This window comes from Sceloporus occidentalis, unplaced genomic scaffold, assembly GCF_023333645.1.
Source record: "Sceloporus occidentalis isolate IW3139 unplaced genomic scaffold, rSceOcc1.0.p SCAF_89, whole genome shotgun sequence".
NCBI classification, from domain to species: domain Eukaryota; kingdom Metazoa; phylum Chordata; class Lepidosauria; order Squamata; family Phrynosomatidae; genus Sceloporus; species Sceloporus occidentalis.
This window is the reverse complement of record NW_028317069.1, coordinates 1504148-1517339: the sequence shown is the minus strand read 5'-3', so window position 1 is coordinate 1517339 and position 13192 is coordinate 1504148. Positions and strand designations below refer to the sequence as shown.

General features: G+C 43.2%; 1 protein-coding gene across 1 annotated transcript in view; it reads right to left on the bottom strand.

Annotated features, from left to right (window-relative positions):
• Nucleotides 1-3887: 3887 nt before the first annotated feature.
• The window catches only part of LOC149284674 (uncharacterized), a 60843-nt gene continuing 51538 nt past the window's right edge, over nt 3888-13192 (bottom strand). The window contains exons 23-28 of the mRNA XM_089496304.1: nt 12790-12863; nt 10830-11040; nt 6325-6477; nt 5994-6164; nt 4980-5205; nt 3888-4036 (exon numbers count right to left, since the gene is read on the bottom strand). Of these exons, the coding sequence (XP_089352430.1) occupies nt 3888-4036; nt 4980-5205; nt 5994-6164; nt 6325-6477; nt 10830-11040; nt 12790-12863 (984 nt within the window). The remainder of the gene's footprint in view (nt 4037-4979; nt 5206-5993; nt 6165-6324; nt 6478-10829; nt 11041-12789; nt 12864-13192) is intronic.

Genomic DNA, 13192 nt, shown 5'->3' with positions numbered 1-13192 from the left:
TTTGCTTCAATTATTTAATGCCTTGAAATCCCACATAACATTGAGCCATACAGGAAAGGCACAGATCGGATAAACATTAACACATGTTCATTACACGCTGCAGAGACAGCTGGGGGAGAACATACGTGCACTTTGCAGTGCAACCTGCAGAGACAGCTGGGGGGAGAACATACGTGCAGTGCAACCTGCAGAGACAGCTGGGGGAGAACATACATGCAGTGCAACCTGCAGAGACAGATGGGGGAGAACATAAGTGCGGTGCAACCTGCAGAGACAGCTGGGGGAGAACATACGTGCGGTGCAACCTGCAGAGACAGCTGGGGGAGAACATACGTGCGGTGCAACCTGCAGAGACAGCTGGGGGAGAACATACGTGCAGTGCAACCCGCAGAGACAGCTGGGGGAGAACATACGTGCAGTGCAACCTGCAGAGACAGCTGGGGGAGAACATACGTGCAGTGCAACCTGCAGAGACAGCTGGGGGAGAACATACGTGCAGTGCAACCTGCAGAGACAGCTGGGGGAGAACATACGTGCAGTGCAACCTGCAGAGACAGCTGGGGGAGAACATACGTGCAGTGCAACCTGCAGAGACAGCTGGGGGAGAACATACGTGCAGTGCAACCTGCAGAGACAGCTGGGGGAGAACATGCGTGCAGTGCAACCTGCAGAGACAGCTGGGGGAGAACATACGTGCAGTGCAACCTGCAGAGACAGCTGGGGGAGAACATACGTGTGGTGCAACCTGCAGAGACAGCTGGGGGAGAACATACGTGCAGTGCAACCTGCAGAGGCAACTGAGGGAGAACATACGTGCAGTGCAACCCGCAGAGACAGCTGGGGGAGAACATACGTGCAGTGCAACCCGCAGAGACAGCTGCGGGAGAACATACGTGCAGTGCAACCCGCAGAGACAGCTGCGGGAGAACATACGTGCAGTGCAACCCGCAGAGACAGCTGGGGGAGAACATACGTGCAGTGCAACCCGCAGAGACAGCTGGGGGAGAACATATACGTGCAGTGCAACCCGCAGAGACAGCTGGGGGAGAACATACGTGCAGTGCAACCCGCAGAGACAGCTGGGGGAGAACATACATGCAGTGCAACCTGCAGAGACAGCTGGGGGAGAACATACGTGCAGTGCAACCTGCAGAGGCAACTGAGGAAGAAAACATGCTCACTTCATTCCTGTTCCATATTGCTAGACTGGTCAGATTTGTACCTTTTATTCTCTAATCTCTCTTTTTTATGCTTTCCTTACATAGCTGAATAGTGTGGGGGCAGCTGGAGCTGAATAAACAGAGCAGCCGCCACATCTTATCATGTTTGTTGAGATCAGCATTGTGCTGGTCTAATAACTTCCTCTTACCAAGCCTGGTACCTTCTGGTCTCATGCAACACCTGGACATATAGGTTTCTGTTATCTGTGTGGGACAGCTTTCTGTGGTGGGCTTCTATAAGTCCATTGAATCCGAGCAGGGTAACTTTATTTCTGCCTTTTATAATAGATTTTTTGTTTTTATTTTACAACTTCCCACAACCACATAACAAGGGACTTAATTTTGTAGTGTATGGCTGGAGGTACAGCTTTATATGAAAAATCAGTTCTAATGGGTATAGATACAGAAATATAGAATTTGCCTGCAAATAAAACCCATTTGGCCTATCTAGTCTGCCCATTTTTCTTTAATCAGTGCTTGGCCTGTATTTCTGTTAAGTTAGCGCTGATTCATAGTAAAACCCCTGATTCAGCGAGTCATAATAGGTTTGGGTGTCATGGCAAACAGATATGCATTATAGAAACAAAATTTCATGGCAGATAAGTCTGCCCATTTTTTCTGATTTAAAGGGTTTAAACCAGGGAGCATGGGTGGGGTGGTTTGTGTGTGTGTGTGTGTGTGTGAGAGAGAGGGCATGGGGGGGGGTGTGTGTGAGAGGGCATGGGTGGGGTGTGTGTGTGTGTAAGAGGGCATGGGTGGTGCGTGTGTGTGTGTGTGTGTGTGTGTGTGTGAGAGAGAGAAGGCATGGGTGGGGTGTGTGTGTGTGTGTGTGAGAGAGAGGGCATGGGTGGGGTGTGTGTGTGTGTGAGAGGGCATGGGTGGGGTGTGTGTGAGTGAGAGAGAGAGAGGGCATGGGTGGGGTGTGTGTGAGTGAGGGCATGGGGGTGTGTGTGTTTGAGAGAGGGCATGTGTGTGTGTGTGTGTGTGTGTGTGTGTGTGTGTGTGTGTGAGTGTGAGAGGGCATGGGTGGGGTGGGGTGTGTGTGAGAGAGAGGGCATGGGGGTGTGTGTGTTTGAGAGAGGGTGTGTGTGTGTGTGTGTGTGTGTGTGTGAGAGAGGGCATGGGGGTGTGTGTGAGAGAGAGGGCATGGGGGTGTGTGTGTGTGTGTGTGTGTGTGTGTGTGTGTGTGTGTGTGTGTGTGTGAGAGAGGGCATGGGTGGAGTGGGGGGTGTGAGAGAGAGAGGGCATGGGGGGGTGTGAGAGAAAGGGGATGGGGGTGTGTTTGAGAGAGGGCATGGGTGGGGTGGTTTGTGTGAGAGAGGGCATGGGTGGGATGGTTGTGTGTGTGTGTGTGAGAGAGTGCAGGGGTGGGGTGGTTTGTGTGTGTGAGAGGGCAGGGGTGGGGTGGTTGTGTGTGTGTGTGTGTGTGTGAGAGGGCAGGGGTGGGGTGGTTGTGTGTGTGTGTGTGTGTGTGTGTGAGAGGGCAGGGGTGGGGTGGTTGTGTGTGTGTGTGTGTGTGTGTGTGTGTGAGAGAGGGGGCAGGGGTGGGGTGGTTGTGTGTGTGTTGTGGGGTTTAATACAATTGAAGTTTACAATGCCACGCTTGCATCCCTACTTAAAACATGCTACATGTGACTATAAGTGTGTGAAACTGATACGGGTGCAGTAATGCTGTGGTGCTAATAAATGTAAGGTACCAATTCCAACTGAGCCCCCAAAACTTTGTGGCAGCATTACCTTTCAACCACCCATCGTCTGCAATTCAGCCTGAGATCCCCCATGCTGCATCTCATTTCAGGACACCTCACATAACATCACCGATAACTGCTCACATGTAAAATCGGTAGCCACCCCTTTAACGGTCCACACAATGACCGCCCTCAAATCTATTGTGACATCGTTTATGACCTCCCAAGACCCACCAGCCATGACATTACTTTCATTTGTGCAATTGTGCTGCCACCTTTGTCATAGCTCTTCGTCACATTACCTGGCATATCACATTACGCATGGCATTGCTCATGACGATAATGTTGAGTTTAGGACAGGGAAGTAATTACTTAAACAGGTCTTCGCACCGTCACTAACGTTTAAACCAAATATGATTAAAGCAATTACTCAGATTAAAGAACACACGCTAAAGGTAGCTTTAATATTTTAATAAAGCTGAAAGCAATACATGACATGTGGCTGAATGTGAATCTATATACAGGTTAAGCAATCATTTTGTTTACTATTAACAACCTTATTTCACTCTATTGAATCTACCAGGCATTGTATACATTGCTTTTCTAATTTCCGTGAAGACCGAATAGTCCTTAATGTTTTGTGTGAAATGTAACCAGAGTCGCTTAGATCCTTGTGATGACATAATCCTTTTCTTAACATCTGCGTTTATTCTCTCCATTTCAAACTGCATGTAATTCCTTTGGCTGCCTTTGTGTTCTATGGCTGTTTATTATTTAGGTTGGGGTAAAGTGTGTTCGTCCCGTCCGCTCTTCAAAGGCTCCAGTGTTGCGTTCTTCATGATAAGTAACCGAGGTGCCGTGAGGTGCGTCTCTGCTATCAAATTACTTAAAGTTTTAGATGTGCAAGGTCCAATAGACATGTGTCTGGTTTGGCTGGATTTTGGGCACATGGTAGACGTGTCCGTTTGAAACGAACCGTTCATTTAAGCTGATCTGAAAGGTCATCTCCTTGCAGTAGAGTTATAGCTTGCTCGTAATCCTTGATGGCTTCTTGCTGTAATCCTATTTTCCCTCTGATGTCTGCCCTTAGTTTGTACATTAAGGGATCTCCTGGTTGTAGAGTTAAAGCTGTAAAAAAATGAATTAAATAAAAAGTCAATAAGAATCAATAAAGATCAGTAAACTAGTGCATTTCTAAGCAGTGACCACAATTGTAAAGAGCCAGGGAGAATCGCTTTCCATGAGTAGCACTGCCATCTAAGTAAAAACACACTTATGCCAATAGAGACAGTCCTGCTACGAATTCACAAAAAGTTAATGTTTTTATTACATGAGCCTAAGCGTTCCACAGATAGCTGTTTTGATCTTGTTAGACCTTAACATGGAAACAGCTGTATGTAGGTGGAACACAATGGCTCATGCGGTTCTAACAGTGTTCAATGCTCCAAAGCTGTATATGAAATACCATGTACAAATAAAGGAGCCCACGTAGCAGCTGGTAAGAAAAGACATACCTTGTCTGTGCGTAGAATTCATAGAGTGCGACACTGATTTAACTATACATTATACGGGGCCAGCCAAGCTCTTCGTGCAGCAGAGGCTCGCTAGCGTTGGACCTTCATAATAGTAAAGTCAATGAGCTGAAACACAACTCTCCTGGTAACTTTAGTGAATATACCCCTTTGTGAATGCACAGGAGGTTGGTTTTCAGACACGCTCATGTGGACTTGTGTATTTTATTTTGCTTGCTGCACCATCTGTACGGTTGGAGGGCTTTTGTCACCGTATGCAACTCAGATGCCTTAGCAATGGTTGTAAGACCGTGGTGCCTTTCAGCTATTTCTCACTTTACGCTTCACTAAAACCAAGGAATGAATTTGTTGCAGTTTTAGTGCTGTGCTCATATTTGATTGGCTGTTGCCTAGGAACCCTTCTGAAGTATTCAAGCATTTTGCCATTAATGACCAGGGATGACCAACACAACAGTACATGATTGATGGTTCTAGACATCTATGAGCGGAACTTTGAAATATTACGTACGGGATTTTCTGACCCAGTTTTGAGTACGTACCCTGGGTTATATCATCCTCAGCCTGCTGGTACCGTTGTAAAGTGTTATATAAAGTAGCGCGATTAAAGTAGGCAGAAGAGGAGACGGGGCAGATATCTAGGACCGTCTGAAAGTCATCCAGCGCTCCCTGAAAATTCTGGAGCAGCATGTTTGTGATGCCGCGGTTCAGAAAAGCAGATTCATTCCCAGGGTCCCTTTGTATTGCTTGTGAGTAGTATTCTCTGGCCTGAAAAAATAACGTATAAATATCCATCACAAAACCCGCTTCGTACAGAACTGGCAGTTAGTTTTTCAGGAACATTTTGCCTTTACGTCATTGGGTTGAAGGTGCATGAGAGCTTTGGCTAAAAGGGCTGATGTAGATTGAAGGAAGTCTCTTTGATTTATGGTCAATGTTGTCCATCTTCAGTGGTTCGGTGTGTGGAGCACACAAACATTCTTATTTCTGTTTCCTGATGGTACCAGACACAGCAACACAATATACCGTTCCCAGTATGAATGAAAGTGTGTATGACCAGGTCTGACGTGTGTTAATGGTCTTTACCAATGTATTCACAAACCTTTTACTCCTCTGCTGTTTAGTCGGTGTGGAATGCCCCATACGTACCCTGGCTTCAGAGGGCCACTCTAGCAATCATATGCAATGTAATAGCCGAGAGCACCCTTCCACGTTCTGTGTGGTCCCCCGTTCAGATGCCTGGAGAGATTCTTTACAATCCCCATCTCTCAGCTGTATATACTCGCTACCATTCAGGGTCAGCTCTAGCACTGGCTCGTCTAACCCGCCACCCCTGGCAAATTCACAATGGGGGTGCTGCTTTCCTGCTGCTTACTTGCTGTTTCAACCTCAGAGAATGCATTGTGCTGCAGCATCCCTTGACATTTTCTTTCTCCTGCGGCCTTATTGAATGTATTATAAAGTAAATTTTTTTTGTTGAGGAGGCTGCCTGGGACACTAACTTTGCCTCCTTGGTTACATAGAGCCAATGTAGTAGATGGATGGAGGGGGGTTACCTGGGAGAACTGTCGATTGTGCAGGTAAAGGTTTGCTGCATTGAAATAAGCCAATGAATAATCGGGATCTGCAGTAATTGCTGATTGGTAATCTTTCATCGCGTTGGGTAACTTCCCCATAAACTGGTGAATCACTCCACGGTTTGTTAGCAGTTGTGCGGTGACACCAAGCTGTCAATACAGATAAAAGATCTTGTTAGTGGTCTAAGAATGATTATTTTAAAATCAATTTATTTACCGGCTTAAGGTACAATATTTGTTGAATGTAACAAAACTGTGCATCTATAATTAAACAAGAAAAACAGAATGATGCAGAATGAGAGTATCTAACTTTTAAAGCAGCGTTCATGTCCTGGAGAGCAGCAAAGGTGTCTCCCATCTGCAGGTTCACAATTGAGCGGCCCTCAAATCCAAGCATACTGTGAGCATCGATATCCAGCGCAACCGTGAACTGGTTCCATGCTCGCTGGTAGAAACCCAAAGCCTTAAGGGAGAGGAATGATTGGTTAACATAAGAAATATCCACCGATAAACTGGTTTATAAGACTATAAAGTCAATTTGTCACTAAAAGCCACCATTGTGTAAATTAGCTGGAGTCATGTCTGATATTTCGCAGTAAGCTATGAGTGATGTCGTGAGTGCAGGGATGATGGTGATGTTTAAAAAAAAAAAAAAGAAATGATAAAAGGGTTTGTACTGTGTTAGCCCTTGAGAAAACAGGAGAAAAGTAGAGATAAAATGATACCACTTATTAGCTAACCGCACAGAAATGAAGCTTATGAATTTCCCAAAGAAACTTGCACAACTGGACAGTGACATCTTCTTCCTGAGCATATGAAAAAAGCCTCATCCTAAAGGATTATTTTTAAAGAACCCTGCCCTGGACACCTACTACAGCCAGTACGCACAGGGAATATGTATAAGGACATCGGAACGGATACGGAACAAACTTATCAAAATCTGCTACAACCAAAAAAGACAAAACAGAGATATCTACTCTCAATTTACAACTGGAGCCAAACACAGAGGATAAAAAATATTTACAGCAGTACTATAAAAGACTCCAAAAAGCGCTCATCAACACAAAGAAGAAGAAATTACAGAGATTAAAGCAAACTTCGGAATCTTCAACAGAGCCTCCGAAACCAACGGAACAAAGCTGTGTGATCAACCTCTCCACCAAACAGGGATGAACTGTCAGTACTCTCTAAAGGTCTATCATTTTGCCCAACAAGACCTCTGGACAAAATAACCCTGTGCAGACTTGAGGAATTCTTTCACGACAAAATATATAACCTTACACTTGACCGATACATAGAGAGCTTTAGACACAGAGTCAACGCAGAAATATTAGAGAAACAAATCAAACAGACTGCTAACTTAACTATGAAGGAACAGAAGACCATTAGAACACTTAAGAACAATCAAAACCTTACAATTAAAGCCAGCAGACAAGGGAGGTGCTGTAGTTATTATGGACACTGGGGATTACATAAAAGAAGCACATAGATAACTCTCTGATGACAGACACTATGTCCACACCTACACTAAAACACTCAAGAAATCATAAAAGGACTGCCACCCAACATCAGGCAACAGGTGGAAGGCTTGGTGCCAACTGACCACAAAGTGGGCTCCTTCTACATGCTCCCCAAAATACACAAAAGAGGAAAACCCTGGAAGACCCATAATTTCAGGAGTCGGAACCCTTACAGAAAACATTTCTGGCTTGGTTGAAAAAAATCCTTAAACCCTTAGTAAAGGGATTACCAAGACACCACCGGTCTCCTAAACAAACTTACCAACGTTCCTGGTGGCACCATTCTTGCTACCATGGATGTAGAATCCCTCTACACCAACATTCCCCATTGCGACTGTATAGCAACTTGCCGCAAATACCTAGAACAGGAGGACCTAGGAGTGGAAGCCATAACGCAACTAATACAGTTTATACTCAACCACAACTACTTCACATTTGGACAGGACTTTTATCTCCAGAAAATGGGGACTGCTATGGGCACACGAATGGCTCCACAATATGCCAATCTGTTCATGGCCAAACTGGAGGAGGACTACATCTCCACCTGCAACAACAAACCGCTGGTATGTCTCCGCTACATCGACGATATACCAATCATCTGGACTGGTAGCGAAGAGGAACTCCTCAGATTTCATGAAGACTATAATGCCTTTCATCCTAACATAAACCTGAAACTAAGCTACTCCAGCACTAACATCAATTTCCTAGACACTACCATCTACATTAAGAACAAGTCCATTCAGACTTTACTCTACCGCAAATCAACAGATAGACCAACCTACCTGAAACACAACAGCTTCCATCCCAGACATACTAAAAGCCATTAGATATAACTGGATCTGTTCAGATCCTATGGACTGGGATAAACACCTCAGAATCTCAGGAAGAAATTAATCAACCATGGGTACAGTATAAAAATCAGACTCCCAAATACAGAAAGCTATCAATATCCCCAAAGAAAACCTTCTGAGATACCAGCAGCCACAAAAAAGAGAGAGTACCATAGTGGCCACCTACAATCCACAAATGGAAGCCCTGCGCAAGATCTCAAAGGAATTACAAGACGACTTGAAAGACTTCGGATGGTATTCCCACATCCCCCACTGCTCTCATTCAAACAGCCTCCCAATCTCAAACAATGTATAGTTAGGAGCACCCTTCACAGGCAAACAGCAAATGGTACCTCTCCCTGCTAACAAAAGAGATGCGAGACCTGTGCACACATCCTTCCCACAGATGAAATACAGATACCAGGCTCACACTTAAAACCACAAAACCAATGGCTGCTTTAAGTGCAAATCATCTAACGTGGTGTACCTCATCATGTGTGCTACATGCCCAACAGCGATGTACGTGGGGGAAACAGGCCAAGCATTACACAAACTGTTTAATTCCCACAGACATACCATCAACCAGAAAAACATATATACCTGTTGGAGAACATTTCTGTCAGTCTGGACACAGCATTTGGGATGTGAAGCTGTCAGTACTGATGGGATCGTTCCGCAACCAGAGGGAGAGAAAAATGCTGGTCTCGATAGAGACAGATAATTAATCTCCCATTATAACATTACAAACCATTAATCATCTCACAATTCAAATTAACTACAAACAACTTATTCCTGGGAACATTTGACACCTTCATGGATCTGTCAAATGGCTTTATGGCCCCTCTAACCAGGGAGTAAACTGACCAAAGATGCTCTGACTGAACCATATCCGTCCATTGGATCTCTGCTAGTCCAGCTAATTTACTGCTGAGCAAATTCCCCAATACCCATTAACGTCTACATTTTTAGCTTCATTAATGCCTGAGGAAGGGACCTAACAACTTGGTCTTGAAAGCTCACAATTAAACTCTGTTAGCCAATAAATGGTATCATGTACTTGTGACTTCATCTATTACATCACATTTGCCTCTGTTTTTTAGTTCCAACATGTTTTATACGACATGGCCCATCACTCAAATTATTCATCGCTGATATGATCTCATGTCATGGAATCCCCTACTGCAGCTCTTACGTTATTATCCCTGACAAGCTCATAGCATCATCAGATTTTACAATGTTTTACAATGTTTATGATTTTACAAATTTTACAATGTTTATGATATAAGCAATGATGCTACTTTTGATATGTCTTGATTTATTCATAAATTCCTTAAGTGTCATGAATTATAGCATATGCTAAGATTTTGATTCTGCTATTATCTCTTACAATGCTTGTATTCAAACATGACATCACCTATGACACAATGCATCAATTATTTCTTTGTTGCTTCCATGGAAACTCTTTTATATAGTGCTATAGTCTTCTTTCAGTATACTATTGATAACACTGAATGTGACCTCGGTCATGACATCGTTTGTCCAGCATCACCATTCCAGCAGTGATGTCATATTATGTGTGGCTTCGGTTTTAGAGGGAGTGCTGGGTGTGTGACCAGGTAAAAATAAACTTTAGGTGACTTTATGAGCTAGTTGTAGCCGCTTAACAGAATCGCTTGTCTTATTAATTTTCTGGGAACTATAATCAAATAGAATCACTAAAACAAAATAGTTTAAATGATGTGGAACTAAAGCTGTAAAAAAAAAACCCCCCAGAGCTACTGGATATCATGGAATGAGAATGTCTGCATAATAATGGATGCTTGATATTACATTTCAAATGGTGCGTTGATTCAGTATGTTTGACCTTGCTATCATAGGCCATCATCAAATAGAATAATGGAGATATTAGTGAATAAACATGGATGGAGTCCTAAAAAGGCATGACAAACAGTGTGTAAATAAATGTAAAGATCTGTTTATCCGTGTAATTGTTTTGGAGGTGTATGGTCCAAAGATTGCACTACTGCCCCCACAGTGCTACATTATGCGGGTTAGGACAGAGGGTAATAAATTATGCCTGGGTGGTATAGAGCCCAGGTATACTGCCATCCCCTGCTCAGGAGGAAGGGGTCGTTTCAAATGAAATAAGCCATGGGCATAAGGGGCCCGATCCTATGCCAATAGGCTGGGAATCTAAGCCTCTCCCACCCCACTGAGGGGAATGGGGTTTAATTGCTAAAAAGAGATGGGGGTAATAAAATTGTTAGTAGATTTTGTACTAGTAACCTAAGTTGGCATGTATTGCCCCATATTAGTCTTTACAGGAATACCGACATTTAAACTCTGAATAGAAATAACATTTTCAGCTATTACAAATCTTAAGTCTTTGCGCAGATCCAGTTTATTTATTTTGATACATCTGTTTATTCACTAACAGTGTAATAAACTGTAACGGTGCGACTTACCTGTAGGTTGTACCCCAGACAAATCCGAGCGGCGGTACTTCCGGGGTTTAAATGTAGAGCCTTAATGAAATCCCTCTGGGCCCGCTTCGTGGCGTTTTTGTGGCCATATTCCATGTACGCGTTGCCGCGGCCGATATACCCTGCCGGAGACAGCGGGTTCAGTTTCAGCAGCTGGTTGAATGCTTGTACGGCTTCCTCGTACTGCTGCAGCCTGAATGCACATTAACAACCTTTAGCTTTCTAGGATTGGAATGTAAATTTGAGTATAATTTTAAAATAAAGATTCACAGACTAACACACCAGGAAAGACAAACCTTATGGACATCGATGCTGCTTTGATTGGGGTGCATTGTGGCAATTTAAATTTTTTATTTTTTTTCTAAAACATGTCGGATCGTTTTTTCTGGCTGTAAATTATAATCAGTCGTTGGTCTCCCCTTAGATTCAGGAGCCATATGTCTATCCTATGCGTGTTTAACCGTATTAACCTCAACCATCTCTGTACCACAACCACCCTCTCAGTAAAGTAAAACTTCTTTACTCTAACAACTAAGCCTGTGACCCTCTAGTGTTAGATTAAGACCTCTTGTTCTAACACTTCTCCTCCTTTTAAAATAAACTTCCTTCCCTTATTATTAACAGTTCTTTTACTTTCCTCCAAGCCGGACATATTGAGATACCTTTGTCTTTCCTGATAAATGTTACCCTGCAATCCGTTCACCGTTTTTGTAGCCCCCCCTCTGAACTCTCTCCAATATCTCAATATCTTTCTGGAGATATGGGGTCTCTAGGACAGTAACCTATATTCTAACCACAAGGACCCAAATATAATTTATCAGCGGGCCAAGGTGCCGCAACATCTTAAAGACGTGCCTGTGCCGGTCATTTCAGTCCAAATCATGACCAGTACCAGCATATATAAGAACTGCTGATAACCAATTGTCAGTAACGCTGAAATATTTAGCAACACACGGTTTGTCAGAAACTTTCTAAAAATGACCTTAAAGAATAAGAATATAAGTGGCTGTTAGAAAAATAGTAAAGCTTTTGGCAGGTGCTTTTAAGTCTTGTGATAGGCTGGATCCAGTCCAGTTCAATTTAAAACCTTCAGGCGGCTGATAATTGAAATAACACATTAGGGAAATAAGTCTGTATTTTTTTACATTTGCTCCCCAGCTGAGTTTTAACGCAATGTTCCATAGAAAGGATTAGCATGTTTTTATTTTCCTTTTTTCTTCCCCAAAACGCTGTTAGTGATTTTAACAGAGTCTTTAGCTGAAGTTTATAATTTCACGCATGTACGTGTAACATTTATTTATTTAGTGGTAACAGATGTGCTTTACAGTATAATAAATGGGGAGGAGCAATATGTACAGTCATATAGTAAGTACAGCAGTCATACGTTTTGAACACCATAGTACCATAGGTATGAATACATAAAGAAAGGAGGTTCTGATCTGTAGAGCTTACAATCTAAGTAAGCTCCATGCCTTTTTCTTTGTACTAAACTAATTTCCTTTAATAAGGTTATCGTATCTTTAGTTATAGTATCTCTGCTGGTCAGACGTTATATTGGTTAATAACATCCAGATAACGCACTCACAGGTCAGGGTTAAGAGTGTGGGAACCCACCTTTATGCTAGGACTTGGGTAATAGGCAAGGTAAGGTAAGGCCAGAACCTGTTCAAGATGAACCTTCTGCCTATACCTGATCTAATTTGACACAGAAAAGCATGAATAGATGTCTGACTCCTCAAAAAAGTAAGGCCGCTCATCTGGTAGCATAAAGTGCGTTGAACCAAATGGTGCTAAATGATAAACGTGTGGTCGCCGACTGGATACAAGGAGCCACACACTGAAGTACCACATCTGCCCTGACACATTAAGAACATGTCTAAGAAATTATAATATATTTAAATGATCATGAATTGGGGGTAGTTGGATCAACAGCAATACGAACCTGTGGTAGCAGTTTCCTATTATGTGTTGGATCTTTACATCTTCTGGAGTTTTCATAGAAACAGCTTTAAAATCCTGTTAGAATAAGAGGCTTATTAATCGATCAGATCATTTAATTGATCCTGTTATGGACGAGTTTTCTGTCTTTACCGATGACCTTTCACGTCCCTGGGGTTGTTACTACGGAATTTGCTTTTTAGGTTCATTGTCATGTCGTTATCTAGGTATGTTCAATCTCCACCATCATCGTACCATTTGTGTAGGTTGGTAGCAGGGTACTAATCCAACATAAAGACCAAATGAAACGTGGTCATGGCCCGGAGTGGCCATCTAAATGCTGCTTGTGAGGCTGATCCGATTGGAACGCATGGCCACACACTACAAAAGCATAAGAGCGCAGCGTG